This window comes from Lethenteron reissneri, chromosome 11, assembly GCF_015708825.2.
Source record: "Lethenteron reissneri isolate LAM-NWPU_2019-01 chromosome 11, ASM1570882v1, whole genome shotgun sequence".
In the NCBI taxonomy this organism is placed as follows: domain Eukaryota; kingdom Metazoa; phylum Chordata; class Hyperoartia; order Petromyzontiformes; family Petromyzontidae; genus Lethenteron; species Lethenteron reissneri.
The window spans coordinates 4220084-4242047 of record NC_083789.1 but is presented as its reverse complement, the minus strand read 5'-3'; the positions used below and the strand labels follow the sequence as shown (position 1 = coordinate 4242047).

General features: G+C 48.8%; 1 protein-coding gene across 1 annotated transcript in view; it reads left to right on the top strand.

Annotated features, from left to right (window-relative positions):
* Positions 1 to 20473, top strand: part of LOC133341307 (kinesin-like protein KIF26B) — a 119045-nt gene extending 98572 nt beyond the window's left edge. Inside the window, 5 exon segments of the mRNA XM_061549827.1 lie at positions 2 to 463; positions 465 to 2589; positions 14834 to 15018; positions 15781 to 15934; positions 16896 to 20473. Of these exon segments, the coding sequence (XP_061405811.1) occupies positions 2 to 463; positions 465 to 2589; positions 14834 to 15018; positions 15781 to 15934; positions 16896 to 17035 (3066 nt within the window). The 3' untranslated portion in view covers positions 17036 to 20473.
* The last annotated feature ends 1491 nt before the right edge of the window (positions 20474 to 21964 follow it).

The following is a 21964-nucleotide window of genomic DNA, read 5'->3' as shown; positions in this document are numbered from 1 at the left end:
TCGGGGTCGCCCGGCAAGCATCATCAGCTTCGCGAGCAACTGCAGCGTGCAGGCGCTCGCCTCGGGCTCGAGGCCCGTCAGCATCATCAGCAGCATCATCGACGACTCTGACTACGACCCTTTCCCGGCCGTGTCGCCCGTGAGCCCGGTGGCGGCGCGTGCCGGGGCGGTGGCGGCGGTGGCGCAGGACGCGTCCGCCGTGAGCCGCTGCTCGTCGGTGAGCTCGTGGCTCAGCGAGGTGAGCGCTGAGAGCCTGGGCAGTGAGGGCGACCAGTCGTGCGACAGCTTCGTCATGCAGTCCTGCGGCAGCCTGGGCAAGGAGTCGGTGGACGCCCTGTCGCTGGACTCGCGCGACCTCATCCCCGACGGCCTCGGCGGGGGCGGCGGCAGCAGTTCCGTCGGCGGGACAGAGCACGCTCCACGACAGCGGCTTCTCCACATCGGAGGGCGAGAGCAAGAGCTGCAGTAGCTCCTACAAGCTGTCGTCGACTGCGAAGGCGAGCAAGTCTGCCGGCAAGCTGCCACCGGTGCCCCCGTGTAAGCCGGCAAGCGATGGCAAGAGGACCGCTGGGCTCAAGAGCGGCCTGCCGCAGGCCGTGAGGACGGTCGGCCACGCGCCGTCGAAGCCGGAAGCCGAGAGGACTGACGCGGCGCAGGGCGGCCACAAGCCTCCATCGCCGCCAGCTGCTGCCGCTCAGCAGCCCAAGTCGACCGCCCCGGCGGCAGCGGCACCCAAGCAAGGCGGCGGCAGCGGCCGCTTCGATGACCCTTGGAAGAAACGGGATGAAGGCATCGGCTGCGGGCAGGCGTCTGGCCGCGCAGGCAAAAGTTGTTCGGGCCAGTCGAAACAACAGAGCAAACCGAACAAAGCCAAGCTTTTAACCGGCGGCGCGGGAAGCTCGGCGAGTAAAAGCACGTCGTCGCCGCTCGGCGGTGGCAAAGCCTGCGACGGAGGCATCGCGACATCACCGCCTGAGAGTCTCACCGCAGCCGGCGCCACCGCTCGATGGGCCGGCAGTGCGGAGAAAGCGGGGGCCCCCGCTCTGCTGCCGACCAGAGGTGCGGAAACACACGGCTTTGCCGTGACGGGAGCGAGGACGATGGCTTCAAATGCGAGGGGAGGTTGCGGTGCGTACGAGACGCGGCCCAGCGGGCCGGAGAAGGCCGCCTCGTTGCCGAAGCAGAGCATGCTCCCCAGGCTCAAGGGCGCCCCTCCAGCACCTCCGGTGCGGAAGTCCAGCTTGGATCAGAAGAACAGGGCAGGCCTTCCCGTCAGCGCGCTCTCAGAGCCCGCCTTGTCCTCGAAAGCTCTGGCGAAGAGGCCGGCGCAGAGCGACGCGGAGGCGAGGGTCGTGGTTGGAGAATACGGCGGTGGCGGGCGCTCGCAGCAGCAAGGGAGGGGCGTCGAGACGGGACAGAGCCAGGCGTCTTACGGAGCCTACCCGCACAGGACTAACGTGAGCCTGCATAGCAGCATCCTGTCCCTGCACCGAGCAGACAGCCTCACGTCCTTGAGCTCCCGAGGCAGCCTCGGCAGAGAGGGCAGCGGCAGGAGCGGCGGGAAGAGCTCCGCGAAGGCGATGATGATGATGATGATGGGAGCGGCGGTCACCTCGAGGGGGGCCGGCGGTCTGCCTCCGCTCAACGTCTCATCCAAGTCGTGCGGCGGCGCCGCCAAACCGCCCCCGTCGGCGCTCGCCGGCGCCAAGTGCTCGCCGGCGTCCTTTGCCGGGACCTCCAAGCCACGGAGCATGTCGGCCAGCAGTTCGGCGAGGACGGCGCCGCAGGGCGCGCCGCGGAGCGCCAGCGTTCCCTCCACGCCCAGGACCGTGGCTCGGACGGTTCTGTGCAGCAACAACAACGCGGCCGCCGCCAAGCACGGCCGGGGAGGGGCGGCGGCCGGGGGCGGCATCGGTTGTCCCGGCGGCGGCAAAGCGTCGGCAGGCGTCAGGATTGTGACCAACAGCCGGGTGACGGAGCTGGCCCTGAACGGCGCCGCCTCGCCCACCCCGTCGCCCCCCAAGGTGAGCCACCCGCGGCGCTCCACCGACTCGGACAGCGGCAACGACAGCGGCGTCAACCTGCCGGAGTCGCCCACCCCGCGGTTCGGCGGGGCGCCTGGCGGCGTGGGAGGAGGCCCCGCGGCTCCGGGCTCGCCGTCGGCGTCCGCGATGCTCCTGCAGCTGCCGTCGCCCTACAGCAAGATCACGGCGCCGCGCAAGGCGCGCTACAGCAGCGGTCACTTCAGCGACAACAGCAGCGTGCTTAGCGGCGACCTCCCTCCGGCGATGGGCCGTTCGGCCATCTTCTACCACGCGGGGGGGGGCGGCAACGGAGGCCCGGGCGGAGGAGGAGGCTGTGGTGGAGGTGGCGGCGGTGGCGGCGGGGGCGGCGGCGGTGGTTGTGGCGGAGGCTCGGGGGGGAGCAGCGGGTACGAGAGCGTGCTGCGGGACAGCGAGGCCACGGGCAGCGCGTCGTCGGCGCACGACTCGGCGAGCGAGGGGGGCGGCTGCGGCGCGTCCGGGATGGCGAGCGAGCGCTCGCGCAGCCTCAAGTCGCTCAAGAAGAGGGCGGCCACCGTAACTTCCGGTACGTTTGTGGTTGGTGGCTGCGGTGCATTCGTGGCAGGGGGCCAGTCTCTGCCATCGGACAACCAGTGTTGACTTCCGGCAAAATGGTTATGTATTTTATCGGCCGTGGAGGATTTGATCTGTGATGAGCTGAGTTGACTGCCACTGCAAGGATAGGATCTGGTAGCCTTGCGATTGTCAGTCGAGCCCAGCCATGGTCCTGCCTGGCTGGGTGAGTAACTGATGTTGTTTGTTGATTGTATTAGTAAGCATGCCATCTGCCTCGATATTATTTTATCAGTGCTGCCCTTCTGCTTTTTTGTTAATCAGAAGAAGATCCCATGGTGTTTCATTGTCAACATGAATTAACCTCGATACAGTGCCTGAGTGCATTGATAATTAACAAGTGAAAGACTAATAAATACAATTAAAATGCCATAATCACACGGAAATGCACGTGCTTCCTTAATTATCTGCAGCATATTAAAAAACATTCAGACGCTGTTTGTGAAATTTAAACGGACAATTTAAGATACTCACAACATTTAGCAGAACCCAGCGCTGCTTGGAGCTATAAATAAATGACACGAGGGCAATTTTGTAAAATACGTAACACGCGAAGAAGAATAAACAAAGTGAGAACAAGAAAGGTGACCCATTGGCCCACTTGTGATATTAAAATGCACATGATGAAAAGCAGACATTGAAATGGCATTCCGACTGATGTGGAGTGACGTATTGAAAATGCAGACATGCCAAGTACAAACCGACTGCCTCTGTTCCAAAAAAAAAACCTATCAGAATGAATTTTCCCAAATGCTATTGAAAATTCAGTAGCCGTGCTCTCCTTATTTATTTATTTGCTCGCTTTCTCATCTTATATTTTATCCCCAGTAAGCCTCAAGGTTAGAAAGTTTCATATTCATCCAATCTTTCACCTTTTACACAACTGTGCTGGATAATGGCAAAAATGCGCTATAACGTTGAGATAGAATGGGGGGGTGGGGGGGGGGGTGGAAAAAAAGTATTGTGCTGTATCTACTTCGACTCGGTATGCCCGCAGAGTTTACAGGAGAACATAAACGGTCGAGTCTTCGCCCGGCCAAAGTGCCGCTCCTCTGTTTGCAGATGAACATCCCAGAGCGTTGGTTTTTCTGTGTGCTGCTGCTGTCATTGACTCACGTTCATGCACAGCACGGTTGCACATAGCCGGCAGTCATTGCCTTGTTGACACGCGTTTGATTGAAGAAACTGAATTCTCAATCCTCCGTTTGTGCACAATGCCTAGGTTTTCGCAGCCGTAATTACTATTATTATTAGTCTGACTTTATACAAAGCGCTCACAGAAATTCGTGCACCTTACGATTTTCGGGTGAGGCCGCTTAATGTTCTGGCCAAATATTTAGTTTGTTGTCATGTAGCCCTCCACCACCCGACATAGCGAATTAAAAATGTGTATTGTCGCGTGAGCAAGCGGTACAGTCTCTAAGGCTAAACGGAGAATATTTGACTCTGTGTGTTGATAACAGTGGGAGAGCAAATGTTTCACCAGGGTGGCAAATTCAACTCATGGTAAAAAATCGACCACGTGGTTTGATGCTGAATGCAGTGGCCGGCATCCCGCACAATTTGAGCGACTTTGAAAATATTCACTTTTTGACCTTCATACGTGCGCGTCAAAAAATGTTACACGCTGCGTTAACTGCTCGGCGCCTTTTATCGAGCACGTAATTCTTAAACCCTAAATGAGTCCAAAGCGTGACCCTAACCAGAGAAAAGAAACCTGTGGCCATAACCCCCCTGTCTCTTATTAGTGTGGGCCCACCGTCAGGGTGGCCTCTGGCCTCTAACATGTCGCCCTAATGTGTAAAGTAACCCTGTGATTTTGCAGTGATTTTACGGAATAGTTCAATCATTTGAAAGTTTCGATTTAAAGCTTTCGTGACTGCAGGGATTCAACGCAAGCAGCCGTCCTCAGGTGAAGAACAGGTCTGTTGGAAAGACAGCGTCTGAATGAGCGACGCTGTCTTTCCGACAGACCTGTTCTTCACCTGAGGATGGCTGCTTGCGTTGTGGCCGAAACGTCGTGAGAATTATTTTATTATGTTTTATTTTTTATTATGTTATTATTTCCCTTCTACGTGACTTTACCGAAAGAACCAAGAAGATAATTTGAATGTTTTTTTTTCAAACATACATCGTGCTTTTAGCTTTGGACAGTGTACCTTTCTATTTGCCTTTTCCCATTCTGGGACTACTACAAGTTGCATGGTGGGTCCCGAGCGGGGTGAGTGTGGTCAACACCATGCCTGGCCATCTTTATTTCTCTCACGTTTGTATATACACACCGTTTAGGGTGCCACTTCAAGGCTGAGCAGATCTAGAGGAGGTCCAGGTCCGGTGTAGATGTCACTCCACCGGTCCTGGACCGCTGGAGTGACATCTAGTGCTCCCCGTTCGCACACTCACAGACAATTTCTGTTCGCGCGCATTTATTGGGTACTCATTTTGGACTGAGCCGACTTAGATGTGGCCCTGGGTAAAGTTCAGAAACCAAATGTTGCTCGTGTTCTGGCCTAGCAGCAGTGGGGACTGCAGTGCAATGTGTGAGTAGTCTCTCGGTGACCTTTTTTTTTATAATCCGTTCCACGAAAACTACCGTTAACCGAACGAACTCTTAATCGAATATCGGAATTATTACATGTTTAAAAGCATGACTCTGCAATGTAAACAAAAGCCAGTCGAGTTCTAAACGCTCACAAATGAGCGTCGCTGATTGGCCGATGCATGCTCAGCCCCACTTACGAGTGCTTTGATTGGCCGAAATTGGCGCCCACGTGCATAACGTAAACGTACCGTTAATCAACAACGTTAAAGCCAGTCGAAACCAGGGTTGCGATTTCCGCATGGAAAATGCGGAAGGAGGGTTCAAATTTTCCCGCATTTTTGCTAAAGTCAACCGCAAACGGTGGAAAGACTACTCCTATGACCGCGCGCTTTTAACAACACGTTAATGCGTTCTATTGGAAAGGATACATCATGTACATGTGCTCGTAATCACGGCTCCGCATTTGAATAAAGTATGTGGTTCTTGTGCGGAAATGCGGAAATCATATATTCATTCCAATCAGTAACTCAAAGCCCTACGTGATGCTGGGCCTTGCATGTATCCTTTCCAATAGAACGCATTAACGTGTTGTTAAAAGCGCGCGGTCATAGGAGTAGTCTTTCCACCGTTTGCGGTTGACTTTAGCAAAAATGCGGGAAAATTTGAACCCTCCTTCCGCATTTTCCATGCGGAAATCGCAACCCTGGTCGAAACCATGGAGTCCTATGGGCGGCTGAACGTTAACCGGAAAACCGTTAACCGATGTCACTGTTTACCGAGGGACTACTGGTACTGCTAACCACTACAAACACGTGCGTGTATATATGCACACACTCACTTAGAGGGTTATTCATACTTTCAGGTTATTGAACCATTTGTTCACACCATGTGGGACGTCTTTGAGCTTTGATTATACATTTGTACTCCACTGAGGTGCCAGTACTCCGGTCGGTGATATATTATGCATGACAAAATTAATTATACACAGGTATTTGATTCCTGCGTGAGTTAAAACATGAAAAGAAGTCGACTTGTTTTTACTCAAGAACTTTGCTTGATGATTTCACCTTCAATGACATGGCATTGAGAGATGAGATATTTTATAGTGATTTTGGTTTTCTTTCTCCATCATCATCGTCATCCTTGAGTAATTTGAAGGATCTTTCAGAATGAGGGTATGCATCACGGTAATTAATAACAACGCGGCGGTAGCTATTTTACGATCCAAAAGGCCCAGGGAGCTCATATAAAGTGCGCAATTGTTTAATGGCTAAATAGCAAATAACGTCAAGGTGTCTCTGTGCTCAAACAAAAGCAATTTGTCAGCTGTCATCTCCATTGATGGGCCGAAGCCAGCGGTGAAAATCCACATTCCCATGGTGGGAGCCAGCCTCTTCTCGATATGGAACGATTCATCTTCTCTTCGCCCACTCAATTGAGTGCTGAAATGTTGATTCAAAGAACCATTGTTATATATGTTTATATTTTATTTTAACATTATCGTGAATGTTGAACCCATTGCATACAACATAAACGAATGATTTGAAAGACATTGTCCTTCGATGCATGCATCGTAAGATAACTAATCAATATTAGGAATTCAGATTAATGGGAAATACGCTTCACTACTGGTTATAATCCCCTGGTTATAATATTAAATAAAATGCACGTCAAGTTACTATAACAACATTTTGGACCAAACCAGAACGAATATTGCACCTCCGATTAGCACGGTTGGCTACGTACGGTGCGAAAGAAGTTCAACATAAATACTCGCTAAGCAATGCAATTGCATGAATATGCGTCTCCCGTAGTCTGTTGGCAGGCCGCACGTGCTGGAGTCAAGTGGGGTTACTCCCGCTCTCCAGAAAGTGGCGAGCCAGCATGGAAGAGTCTGGCAAAATAACCTCTAGAGGTGCTCTCTAGGGCAGGGTCATGAGCAAGCTATTGCAGGTCTGCATCTTTACCTTTTGCATTCATATATCAATAGCTTCTATAGATAATCAACGTTTTTGGGTTTAGATCGCGTTTATTTATAAATGTGTCGTAACCCTCCACCACCCGACACGGCCAATCAGTAAAAATGTGTCACGTTGACAAAGACAAATAGTTCACTGCTTTAGCCCACCGGTGTGTTGAAGCCACAACATTTACAATTTGAGTACATGTTGTGGCTTCAACACACCGGTGGGCTAAAGCAGTGAACTATTTGTCTTTGTCAACGTAACACATTTTTACTGATTGGCCGTGTCGGGTGGTGGAGGGTTACGACACATTTATAAATAAACGCGATCTAAACCCAAAAACGTTGATTATGAATAACATTGGTCGCGAAAGCCTACGTGTTAAACTGAGCTTCTATAGAGCTATAGGGAAGCTGTTGATATTGCTGTAGGTGCTGTATTACTCTAAGAATGCAATGGCTTAAGAAATGTCAGCATGAATGTATTGCCAACCTAACGGTCAGCAGAGAAGAGATGAGCACTGCAAGTGGCTCACGTCAGCATGGTGGAACGCTGCGACTTTTCAATCGTTGCGTGTATCTCTAAAAGTGCCATCCACTGGAAATGTTGCCATATGTGTCGTATTTGTGCGCGCGTGTGTGTCTGTGCGTGCGAGCGAGCGCCCATGTGTTTGCGTAGCCCGGGGTACTTAAAACGATGCCGTTACAAATGAATGCTCTGCTGCACATTCGGCCGCTCCGTGGCTGAGTGTACAAAGTGAAAAAAAAGTAAATGAAACAAATAATGACCGCCGACTTCGCATCAGTCCAGAAGCGCACAGCAGGTTGCCTGCCAGCATGCATCAGCAACAGCACTAAGGGCAATCAGCAGCATTGCTGCTCACTGCGGTTTCATTCCCTTTGTGTGCCTCGATGTGCACTGCGTCTTACTGTGCAAATGTTGCATTTTTAACGGGATTTTGTTTTTTTGCCGTACCAATAATTAATTTGTGAAAATGGGTCCTTGGAATTTTTTCTCGACTTCTCACTTCGGATAGGGGAGGGGGTGGTAATTTGACGGACGTGAAGCCGTTTAGTTTAAGGATGTTCGCACGTGGCCTCATTCCGGCGGCGAATGAGTCCCTTTGCTCAGGAGGATTTCTTGTCGTTCTGTTGTGTAAACGGACGAGAGAGGATCCCATTGAGAATCATTACTTCTTACAAATGAGGTCCACCACCCCCCTTGCCCCCCCCCCCCCCGCCAAGTAATCTGAGTAATGTAGAGTTTATTACCGTTACCGTTGTTTTAGTTGTGTGTGTCATTGTAGCAATTCGGGTTGATATCATCGCCTACTTTGGAAATGATGTCACCTGTTCGTTTGAACCGCACACAGCTGTAGCTCTGTCGGATTTGCCGTTATTTTGCAATCTTTCAGATTTTTGGGAGGGACATGATTCCTTCATCAGTCTTCCGCCTCGTGCTGGGCTTTAGAAAATATTCCGTGAGAAATTGAGCCCAGAGTTGTCGAGCGAGTGCATCTTAGTGGGCAGTCTAAACTAACTAACTTTTTTATTTTACCAGCTAAGGCCCACTGAGCTATATAGCTCTTTGTCAGAAGCGGCATAGCCACAAACTGAAAGCTGAATGAAGTGGCTTATCACGCGCAAATTTATAGCAACCAAATTCTCTTAAACGCGTGACGTTGATTCTTAATGTGGAGGGAAAATAAAACGGGAGGAGCCGGAGAAAAATCCACGCGACCACAGGGAGAGAGAGAGGCACGCAGATTCCAAAATATATAGCAGCAGGCGTCAGGGTCGGGATCGAACCCACAACCTCCTGTGTGACAGGCGAGTTAGTTAACATCGTGTAGGGGAGACCCTGACCTCGCCCATGGGAATGTAAAAACATCATCCTCTTGCTCACAGCTGCTAAGAGGGACGAGTGCCTCCCCATTGCTTGTCTGGGCAAAGAAACGCTTTGACTTTGACTTCATGTTGACATAATAACTGTAGGTTGGTCACCCGGCGGGGAAATGTCCTTTCATGTCAAGCCGCTAATATTTCATTTTATTTTTTGTTAGCATGAAGGATGCACGCTGTGCGGCCGAGAGGGCCATGGAGATGGCTAATTAGTGAGCTTGTTAGTTGGAGGTATTTTATTGGGGAGATGTGTGTTTTTAGCAACTCCTTAGCAGAGGGCTCGACTCACATTCACAAAGCGCTACTCGTGTTATTGAACAAAGACGGTCAATGCATTGCGCGCTTCCAGAAGCTCTTCTGCAGCCGTCTCGAATGTTTTTCCTTCCAAATATTAGGAATCCGCCGGAGCCTGTGCAACTTTAAAATCTAGATTGAAAACTCATTTCTTTATAACTGCTTGCTGTTGTGTTATAATAATAATAATAGTTCAATTTGTAACGCGCGCAAATTTGCAGACGTAGTGGCCGCAACTCAGAGGCGCGGAGCCAAGCTCAGTCGCTCGAAAGCGTGATTGTAAAGGTGAGTTTTTAAGTCTCTCTTGAAGGAGGCGATTGAGGTGATGCTGCGAATGTGCAGAGGGATATTGTTCCAGACTGTTGGGGCTGCCACCGAGAAGCGGCGCATAGACATGACCATCCGTTCAGTTTGTTGTCCTACACCCGCATCTCCAATTAGCACAGTTGGCTACGTTGGGTGTGAAAGAAGGTCAACATAGGTACATTCAGAAGGTTGTGAGTTGAAATTCAGAGCCTGACTCAACCCACCCCCCCTTAAGCATCAATAAAATGAGTACCGATTTGGGACACGTCATCTGTGGAGTTCCTTTCCAGGATTATTGTAACTTTTTGGAGGTTATGGCATCAATATGTAGTGTTTATTCGCCAAATGGTGTATCTTTGCACGGCTTATATAAACATTAATAAATAAGGAAGATCACAGTAGGGTGTAGTAAAAAGGTCATGCTTGAATATTTGATAGTTCGGGAAGGCGGTCTTCCACAACAGAACAGCTAAGAGCTTGGGGCTGTTTTTCGTTTTTTTTCCACAAATATCTTCACAGAGCTGAAACCTACCGCATATTTTTTTCTGCAGAAGTGAGCAAACCCCCCTTTGCGTCATTTATTTGTGAGATCCAGTCATACTTGCTTTAACCCGTACCAAGCAAAATTACGTGCCCCGAAAGTGTATTTGAAAAAAAACTAAAAATGCTTTCTTTTTGGTCAGTCAAACATTTAGTGAATCCATAATACAGGTTTTTTTTTGGGTTAGATCGCGTAAATATAAATGTGTCGTTAAACCCGCCACCACCCGACACAGCCAATTAGTAAGGTTTGTCACGTGAACAGAACATGCCAATTCGTTACAAGTACAGCACACCTTTTGTAAATGTTGTGGATTTGCTCTCCAACACACCAGTGTGCTAGTAACGAATTAGCATGCTCTGTTTACATGACAAACCTTACTAATTGGCTGTGTCGGGTGGCGGTGGGTTTAACGACACATTTATATTTACGCGATCTAACCCAAAAAAAACCTAGATTATGGATGACATTGGTCGCGAAAGCGTGTTAAACATTTAGTGAATCGGTCACGCCACGCGAGGGTATCTCTCCGTCCCAGCGATCCACGGTCCGCATTGGTCATTGCCATTGGTGACCCCTGAACCAGCTGTAGAATTTACACGCCCCACATCGTGGGGGGGGGGACCAGCCTATCTTCATATTGGGCAGCCGTGAACTTCAAAAGCTGCCCGTGGTAGACTTGTTCGCGTGCTGGACTTCCTGAGGTTTCCCGTTGAGTTCCATCGGCCCGGTGAAGCAGCTGAAACAATGAGAATGCTATAGTAGTAGGTTTTTACCCTTTAAACTGGTACAAAACTGACACCTTTATACAAGGCATCATGTTTGCAATAACCGCAACACAAGGAGTCAAAATGCAAACAAAAAGAAACAACTCTGATAATGGCAATGATATGCACTGTCCTTGAAGTTGACTTCAAAGGTGTCAGTTTGGTACCAGTTTAAAGGGTAAAAACCTACTACTATATTTTGCCACTGGTAAAGGAGGTCTCATAATGAGAAAGCTCCTAAACTCCCCCGTCCCCCCGCCTCTGTCCACCCAGCGGTCCTAAATGGGTTCGACACAGTTAACCGATTGGCGGGTCGCGTGTGCGGTTGGGCAACATTTGGGTACTCCCACTTCTTCCCCATGACATCTGGCCAGCGTGGACGAGTAGGCCAAATAACCTTGGAAGCACAGCTGCCTCTTAATGGAGGAGACCCTTCTGCCAGCAGCAGCGTGAGCAAGTAAATGCAGGGCTGCTGTACCTTTGCCTTGACCTTACATATCTCTTGCCGACACATCCCTGTCCGCTCTTAAACCCTGTATTATTCCTATTTAAATGTGTGTTAATTAGCCTTAGAACCTTTGCCCTGGTGGACACCAACCAAGTCCCTTGATTTATTAACATTTCTTCTTCCTAAATACGTTAATAAAGCCTTGGTGCCACTGGCGTTGTCGCTAATGAGAGAAATTGGGCAGAAGGGTTTGCAATGTGAGCTGGGTGGCTCCTGCACTCTTAATTGGGCAGTAATTGTGAGGGTTCACACGGGCAGATGCAGGCACTCTTCAATGCCAGAGTTTCTGCACGAGCGAGCTGAAAGGCTCAGTGGATTGTGTTTATAAGATGATCTTGCGTGGCACAGTGACAAAAAAATAGGCATCATGTGCATTCGTAATTGTGCAACTTAATGGTTCCTCTTGCTGCCCTCACTTTATTTTTCTCTTCCCATGTGCCAAATGCGCCTCGACCACTCATCGTTGCATTCGTCTATAAAAGGAGGAGCGCTTGATGAGAAACGAGCAGTGGATTGCGTTTTTGTTGGATGTGGAATTTCCGGCTTTGGAGATGGGCACCATCTCCATTGCTTGCTTAAGAATTGAGACACTTTGACTCTTTAGAGATGGGCACTCCGATTAATTGAGTAATTATGGGTTCAATCACTCAAGCTTATCGGATAACACGAAAATAGTCGAATACAAAATAAATCGCACTGCTGTTCGCCACTTTGTGCCGCTGGACGTCATCGGCACAGTCAGCTGCGTCGTAGTGGGTGTGGCTCCTAGGGGGTTTCCCACCTTCGATAGGCAGGCGGTGGGAGGAGGTGATACAAATTTTAAATGGACCCAAGTCATCGACCACAGAGTGCTCAGTAACAATATTTTTGCTCAATTAATCGGCTTGATCGACTCATCGCCTCAGCTGTCGGCTTTTTGACCTTAGGAGTCTGGGCACCTGAATCCCTTTTTAACTTAGCTAACCGGTGTACATTCTATGGGCCTAAATTCACATTCTAGATTTGAAGCTTTCGTGACTGCAAGGATTAATACTCTTAGTTATTTCGGTAAAGTCACGTAGGTAAAAAATGAAATTAAAATTTATAAAAATAACTTAACTTGTATTTAAGAGCTTGCATCTTGAATCCCTGCCTCACTTGATGCAGCAAATCTGGCTGTGACGGTTCCACCTGATGACGGAGACTTGTGTTGCCCCCGAAACGTCGTGATTTTATTATTTTATTTTTATAATTTTAATTTCAATTTTTTACCTACGTGACTTTACCTAAATTCACATGTTGGTAGATATGTTTAAAAGGCAATTTTTGCTGAAAATTTGCTTTCGTCTTCCATTACCAACACCAAGGAAATATCACTATGGGATGGGTTTGAGCAGCTTTGTCAACGTGTCCCCTATATCTGCCGTGTCTGGATTACTCTATGCAGTTCCCTACTGGCTATTCTTGGCGTTGCGATTGATGTATTCAAATCAAACCAGTGGTTAGGCTTGTGCCTTGCCATACCACTATACCCTGTGTAATGTCCGATTATTTTTTTAGGTCACGCTATATTATTAAAGAGCCGAGCTCACAGCTTTAAACAGCATTGCTGTCCATGACGTATTCAAGCATATAATTGGCAAATTTGAAAGCTTAAAAAAAGAAACATTCAAAATATAGAGCCTTAACAAGACCAAGAAGAAGAAAAAAAAGACTGTAAAAATGTTGAACAGAAAAATAGTTCCCTATAAAGGTTTTACATCAGATTTATTTGTAGGTGCATTTTAATGAAGAGCAATATTTGAGATTTACACTCACTTTCGTAATAAGGCCATTTATAGTGATATTTAATAGGCTTGCTTCTGGCGTATTTTTTTAAGCCCGAACAGCGGTTGAAACGCTCATCTTGCTAAGATCTATAGGAAACCTGGATGAGTACTGCGTGAGAAAATCTCTAGCCAGGGGGCATATCGCAGTTGCAAACATATAACATGAATTTGACATTAACGGTATATTTATACATAGAGAGTCATGATTTGACTGCGTGTGTGAGTAAGTGTATGTGAGTGTGTGTTTGGTTTGCTGTGCTCTGAACCAACCCCTTTACCTGTGTTCAATTGCGAGCCATGAACAAGATCAGTGGTAGGTGGTAACTGAACCTATACCCAGTCTATCCTAGTTCGACTGAGTCTTACATGAGTACCTCATTCACTTGCTATGCAGAAGGGCCATTTCCTGAAACGTCGCCACTAATATTTATTTAAATTTACACTATGAGACCTCCTTTACCAGTGGCAAAATATAGTAGTAGGTTTTTACCCTTATTAAACTGGTACAAAAACTGACACCTTTATACAAGGCATCATGTTTGCAATAACCACAACACATGCTTACCCTGAGCTCTCAATACTCTGACAGTGCGCTGTTTTTGAGTTGTACGCCTATTAGCGTCATCTGGTCCAACACCAATGGAGACTAGGCTCTAAGAAAAGCTGTCTCGGGTGTGGACCAATCAACTTCAAGGACAGTGCATATCATTATCAGAGTTGTTTCTTTTTGTTTGCATTTTGACTGCTTGTGTTGTGGTTATTGCAAACATGATGCCTTGTATAAAGGTGTCAGTTTTTGTACCAGTTGAAAGGGTAAAACCTACTACTATTCATTTTAATTTTAGGGCCACCGTGTTATTGATTATTATTACTATTATTACTATAATTATGTTCAATGAGTAGTCCGGGTGTGGTCGTGTACATATCACGTTTAGAAGGTCCAGCCCTGGCCACACCACCCGATCGTGTGCACTATGCTGGCCTTCCTTAATAGGTGTTCTTGTCTGCTTGGCATAAGAGGCAATGTTTAAACATATGGTAATAACTAGTTGACTAACACCACCTATTTCCGATAAGGCTACACAGTAGGCATGCAAATGATTCACTTCCCTGGCAGTTTGATGAATCGTGGTGATTTGAAGTTGTGGTTCGACCCAAAAGTAAAAAAAATGCCTTCCTTCCTTCGCCAGCCTTGTCTTCCTTCAGTTTCCTTCGCTCCACTTTTCCCAAAAGTCACGTCACTATTTCTCGTGATTGCATAATTTGCCACGATCGTAAATAATCGATTGTCACGTGCGCGCAATTCAGTGCGCGCGTCATATCGAGCATCGCAATCAGCTCCGGTTGAGCAACCGACGCAACGATGCACGCCTAACAAGCGTGGAGGCCGACCGCTGCCTTCCCTTGCTTCTAAACCCAAATATATTCGGCACGGCGCGTGCAACCGAACCGATCCCCCGCACCCCCTCGGCCATCGTCGCACGGCCCACAATTTCCCGTCCGCATCCGGCGCTCGCTGACCCACCCGTTTCAATTTTTCCCCCGACATTTGAACGCGTGGCGAAGGCTCCCAGCGCGGCCGCGCCGCCGGTGCACAGCTCCCCGCCGCGTCGACGCTCGCCGGCCCGTCGGCCCGCTGGGTGGACCTGCGGCCCATGCAGAGGGCCCTGCACGAGCCCTTCCAGATCACCGTCTACGAGATCGACGACCTCGAGCGGCTGGAGCAGAGGAGGAGGCCCGATGACACCGAGGTGAGAGGAGCACCCCCCCCCCTCCCCTGTCACCCCCCCCTCCCCCCTGCGGTTTCGCCTGATGTCATCCAAGGTGAAGTTTCCGCCTGTGCACGTTGGACGCTGCTGTTGGGGCCGCTACTTTGCTAGAGCCGTGCCATGTAGCTGCGTATGTGTTTACACGTTTGTGCATGTATTTTATATGTCATTGGAACCTCATTTGCAAGTAAAAAATATGCCTTTTGGCGTCATCTGGTCCAACCCATGTGAGACTAGGCTCTAAGGAAAGCTGTCTCGGGTGTGGACCAATCAACATCGAGGACAGTGCACATTATCAGAGTTATGTTTTTTGTTTGCATTATGACTGCAGGTATTGTGGTCTATGCAAACATGACTGCTTGTAAAAAAAAAGTGTCCGTTTTGTTGCCAGATAGAAGGGTAAAAAAACCAATTATCATATTTTATACGTGTTCATGCATATGAATTCAAACATCTCGTGTGTCTATAGATATGTCCTACATGCCTATGTCTATCAGATTGAATAGGATGCCAGTCATGTTTTGCATTTAAGTCAAGATATGGTTGTCACTGACTAGTTCAGAGGTCAGACTTGTCTTATGCATGTTGAACTTCTTTCACAACCACGGCAATCGGAGGTGTGCGGGAAGGACGACAAACTTCTGCATACGTAGCCTACATACGCACGCACACGTTGATCACATATAAGGGAGGCTTCCTAAGATGTATGAACCCGCTCCCTGATGGCCTCGTTGGGCCTCGCAGGCCGGCCTGCAGGACCCAGAGTGCAAGCTGCGCCTGCTGGAGGGTCGGCAGCGCGTGGCGGAGGAGCTGCGGGCGCGTCACGGCCTCCTCCTGGGCGAGCTCACCCACGCCAAGCGCCTGCTCATGCTGGACCCGCTGCAGTGGAACGACGAGTGTACGGAGTTCACACGCTCGCACGCGCACGCACACGTACACGTCCATTCATGCACACGGAGACGCACGTGTTCATTCGCACGCTCGCGCATGACGAGTGTACGGAGTTCACACGCTCGTACGCGCACGCACACGCACACGTCCATTCATGCACACGGAGACGCAGTGTTCATTCGCACGCTCGCGCATGACGAGTGTACGGAGTTCACACGCTCGTACGCGCACGCACACGCACACGTCCATTCATGCACACGGAGACGCACGTGTTCATTCGCACGCTCGCACATGACGAGTGTACGGAGTTCACACGCTCGTACGCGCACGCACACGCACACGTCCATTCATGCACACGGAGACGCACGTGTTCATTCACACGCTCGCACATGATGAGTGTACGGAGTTCACACGCTCGCTCACTCACTCACTCGCACGAATAGCCTGTAACAGCAAGTGCTGTTAGCGAGCGCTTATACAGGCCGGCACGGCAGGCGAGGTGGTGGGCGGCCAGGACCGAGCCCAGCCGCCTTTGTGTCCCCAGTGGCGATATTTACACACAGCACCAGGTACTCATTTGAGGTTGAGTCGACCTAGGGGCGGCCCATGACTGCATTAGATAACCGTCGCTGGTGTTGGCCGTGAACGGGAATCGAACTCAGGTCGCCGGGTTCGTAGCGCAGCGTGCTAACAATGCCGCTCCCCATGTGTGCATACACGCATCCACCCGTTTGCACAGCACCAAACCGCGAAAACCTCACGCGGCAGCGTACGGCCAGTGGTTGAATTTGCTAAGGCTGACGTATCGAGTGCGTTTCCGGGGTCCCGTGCAGGATGTGCTCGACGCGCATGGGCACCGTCGCGGGTGTTTTTGTTCACGTCGTTTGACGAAAAAAGGCAGGGTAATAATTGCGTTTTGTCATCGCCATTGTTGTTGTTGTTGTTCCCCTACGGTCGGTGCGCTGCAGTCGACATCGAGGAGAGCTTGGAAAGCTGCACCCTCGAGTACCTGGAGGCTCTGGAGTGGAAGACGGCGCGACTGCAAGACCGCCTCGACCTGTGCCGCGCCAAGATCATGATGGTCACCTGCTTCGACGTCACTTCGTGACGCTCGGCCGCAGATGTCGGCAGTGCACGTCGCGACTTTAGTTTTTTTTTCCGTGACGACTCTTGCCTCGTTCTCCGGCCCCTCCTTCGTCCCCTCAATTGCTCCGGATCGTCCGCATCACAACCGACCCGGCCGACGGGAGCTCGCCGGGCAATCGACGCTGAACCGCGTGTGCGCGTGTGCATTGCGGCAAGGTATTTGAAGCCTGTTTTTTGGTAAAATGGTGTCGTGAATGCCAGTGACGCTGCGGGTGGAGAGCACTCGACTCGCAACCTGAAGCTTCAAGTCCCCGTCTGGCGATCGATGAAGCTTTCATCGGTGGAACGTCAGCCAGCGAGCTTCCTGCGTAGAGACCGGCACTCGCCATGGGAATGTGGAATTCCCCATCACTGGTTCAGGCCTGCCAACAGAGATGAGCACATCTCGATTGCTCACGTGGGCAGGAGGACATTTTTGACTTTTGACGACTGTCTATGCCTATACAGCATATCATTCTCATCAGCCATATACCAATTATTGCCTTGTGGCAGTTTGGCCAATGGGGAATACCGTTTGCTCAGTGGACATGTGTTTAACCCCAGCAAGCATTCAGACTGAAACCATTGCTGTAATTTTCAGTCAAATCTACACTTTTTTTGCGTTTCGTTTGCAAAACCTTTTCATGACCACCCCCCCCCCTCACCCCCTCTCGAACGTACACTGTGCAACGCAAGATTGGCGGCCTGTAGGCATCTAATGGACTTTGTGGCCCGCCGCTTAAATGAGCAGCCCAAAGAGATTTTTTTTTTAGGCCTTTATTTTATTTGAGACTTTGCGAAAGCAGTCGGTGGAACCCACCGCACGCAGCACTTCTGCCACGCACCAGGCCCCGGCCACGCGGAGGACGGCACGGGGCCTGCGCATCGGACTTGCTGTGCACGGCCTCTCTTTGGGGTCAATCGTAGCAGGGCGGCCACTTTCACCGCGGCGGGCCCTAACCTACACGGCGTCATGCCGAGGGTGTGCGGGATTTAAATGGACGAGTCGAGCAAATTTTAATCGGATCGGTTTATTCGGAAACGGCGGCATCGGCCATCGTCGTGGCACCGTGCTAAATCGTAGATGTCTTCTTCTTGACTTTACTTTCCCGTGTCCTTTGCGCACGCACAGAAGCGCAATTTTTGGAACTGCGATAGTACCATACTGTACGTGAGCAACAACGAGACACTCGACCTGAACGTGAGCAGAATTTTTTGCCGTTTGCGTTTTTTACGTGGGGGGGGGGGGAGGTGGGGCAGCAGATTTGAGCGCTGCACGAGACCGGAAAATATGAGGAACCGCACGTGCGCGTGCGTGCGTGCGCGCGCGTGTGTGTGGTCACTCGCCAAGAGAAGCTGAGCAAATCGTCGTTCTCTGCCCGGAAAAAAAATACGGCGATGCACAACCCACAAAAACCACTCTGAGGAAATTGCCTTTTTCGTTTCAAAATGTGACTGTGGAATCCCATTGAATCTCACTGACACGGCATTCCAATGTGACGTCCTCTATACAATGCATGCTGCGGTGACCGTTCCCTCCGTAAACTCCTCCTGGGGGGGGCGGGGGGGAGTGGGGGAAGGCGATGGCTGGCGCAGGTCCGAATTTTGTCGCGGATTTGAAGAGGCCCCACGATGGATTGTTCCCGCTCGGGCGACTTGGAATTCCAAGGCGCCTCCAGAACTCGCACGCAGCGACAAGCGGTGTTAGGTGAGCTGCAGAGCTGCGAAGCGCGAGAGAGTTTGAAGCATTTTGACGACACTCACGCGGTTTATGAAGACCGGATAAGTTGCGGTGAACGTGCTGTACACATTAATGTTTCTAGTTTGTGAAAATACAGCGTAGGCATGCAGCACACACACACACGGACGATAGTTGGGCTTCTATAACATACTGTTACACCAAGCGTCGATGTGAAGATATTTTTTCTCGTTTATTCTAGACATGCGTAGTTCGCAATCGTCAACACAACGGCAATTTTTTTTGTTTATTTTTTTTGTTCAAATATGTTTTGCACACGTAATATTAACGCAATCACATCGTATATTTGCTAAATTAATGTAAATATGCACACACAATGTAATTTATTAATAACAGACTAATCTTCAACGCCCATATATTGCGTGCGTGCGTGTGTGCGCTGCATGAATATCAAGGCCATGCCTGCATTGCATATTTGTATTAACATTTCTGAAATCAGGAAAGTATTTATTTAGGATACATCAAGTGCCTTATACAATTTGTTTCAAGAGTAAGAAAGTTATCATGTTTCTGTGTAAGGTGCTACAACAACAAAAACAACAACTAAAATACACACACCAGCACACCCGACAGATAATGCGTTGCCAAGTCGCACGTTTAATAATTCTCAATTATTTTGCGTCATCCTCTTGCATTCATTCACGGCAAACTTTCACACAGAGCCAGTTGACTGCTCCCAGGTCCACTCTCGCAACAACAAAAAGAAAACATGAGCACAGTGAAACAAGAGTGGTGTTTGTTGTTGTTTCGAGTCACGGTCTGTAACCGCCTTCTTTTTTAATTAGCAATAAATTTTGTATTGCAACGCGCAAGTCCAACACTTTTATACTTTTACACTTTATATACAAATACAGCACAGGGTGATCGTCAAGTCCCTCCCTGGGTTTATTTTTAACTACCTTATCTCCACAAACAAATGAATGTTGTTACACATTTGAAATACTTGCACACCTCGTGACACCGCTCACGGATCTTCTACTTCTGCGCTTCAACTTGAAGTCCTTCATCTAGCTCGTACGTTCGTCACCCGGGATTTGCAATATCGCCAAAATGTTCTTTTTCAACGCCAATTTAAATGTTTTTTGTTTAGCCGCAGCTCTTTATCCTCCCGTTGAGTTCTTCTGCGTTTCATATTCTTAGGTTTTTTCGGTAACGTCACGTAGGTAAAAAATTAAAATTAATAAAAGTAAAATAAAAATAAAAATCACGACGTTTCGGAGGCAACACAAGCTCCCGTCTTCAGGTGGAACCGTCACAGCACGATTGCTGTATCAAATCTAGAATCTTCTGCGTTTGCTTGGGCTTGGCCGTCCGGCGACTTTGGACTCTGATTAGATGCCCGTTCAACGCTGTTAAAGTCGTTATCGTACGGCCTTGAAGGCTAAACTTACAGAGCTCCCTTGCACCCCCGACGCGATTTCTTTAAACGTAATCGTCCATGCTTGTAATGTCCTCTCAGATTACGCCTCGACCTAACAACAACAAACAAAAAACATTAAATGGCCAATCTATTGGGTTATTATCTGTATTGACAAGACATATTGTTTGTAAAATGTAGGAGTCAAAGACTCAGGGAGTGACTTCACAATTTCCCTGTATGTAAGCTTATCAACGGCACTTCTTCGAATTGTTCCATGAATCTCTTTTCGAGTTGTTTTTGGCTGCCTTCTTCTTGGTTCTTTCGGTAAAGTCACGTAGAAGGGAAGTAATAAAATAATAAAAATAAAACAATAAAACAATTCTCACGAATTGTCGTGAGAATTGTTTTATTTTTATTATTTTATTACTTCCCTTCTACGTGACTTTACCGAAAGAACCAAGAAGATGAATCCCTGCAGTCACGAAAGCTTTAAATCGAAATTTGGCTGCCTTGTCTCTGACACGTATCACGACACGAACTTGCTATAAACTTGGGCTTGCCATCGGTTGTTTCCCGACGCTGAGTAAACGGTTGTTCACACGTACCTACTTTCTCCATACCTCACGTGAACTGGCTCGGATGTCCAATTACCAGAGGTGGGACAAAGTCATTGTTATGCAAGTCCAAGTCGAGTCTGAAGTCATCAAATTCATGACTCGAGTCTGACTCGAGTCCAAGTCACATGACTCGAGTCCACACCTCAGAGGTGGGACAAAGTCATTGTTATGCAAGTCCAAGTCGAGTCTGAAGTCATCAAATTCATGACTCGAGTCTGACTCGAGTCCAAGTCACATGACTCGAGTCCAAACCTCTGCCAATTACCGATAACCCAGGAAGGGAATGCAATCTTTAAACACATATACTGTTCATTACATCTGCATATATATATCTACACACATGGGGCTTCAAAAAAACGTTAACACTTCTGAGAATTTGAAACAATACCACAAAAAATGTGGCCTCCGGGCTCTGGAGACCACCTGGAGAAGATTCCAGGCATTTGTTGACAACGATGGCGAACAAATGGAGACTCTTTGACTTTTTGAAGCTATTAACGTACATTTTGTATCATGCTAAAGTGTATTATCTGATTTTTTCCCATTAGAAAAGATAGTTCCATGTAAGTGTCAACATGTTTTTGAAGCACCCTAAATACACACGATGGAGTAGAATTACGGGGTGGTGCAGTGGCAGCAACAACAACAACAAAGATGGTGAGGAATTGTTGTCTTTGGATGGATGTTGTTCTGGTGGCTTATTCAGCAGTGTTGGTGTCATGTCAAGATGCACGTGGCAGCTTTTTTTTTTTTAATTTCCCACCGATAAAGGGCACTGCGTATGTCCTGTTATGGCCGTGGGGCACGGTTTGATGATCACAGCACCTGGTTCCAGACGAGTGTCGCTGAAACCCCGAGGTCTTTTTGAGTGCGTCATTTTCGTCCATGTGTTGTCATTGGTTCAGGCTCAATCGCGGGTGTGCAAAAACAACACGGCACGCGTAAATTGCTTGCTCACCGTGCCACAGGAACCGGTTTTCAAATTTTTTTCAAGACTTTTCACACATGAATTGACAAAATAAGTTTTTTTCAGTCCTTTCTTTTCTTGGTTCTACGACAAAAACTTTGGATATTTATCAAATTTGAATACGCGGTTCATTCACAACCAGACATTTTTGTATTTCAGCACCAAAGCTGCCTCCCAATGCTGTAAATGTTTACGTGAACAAATATTCA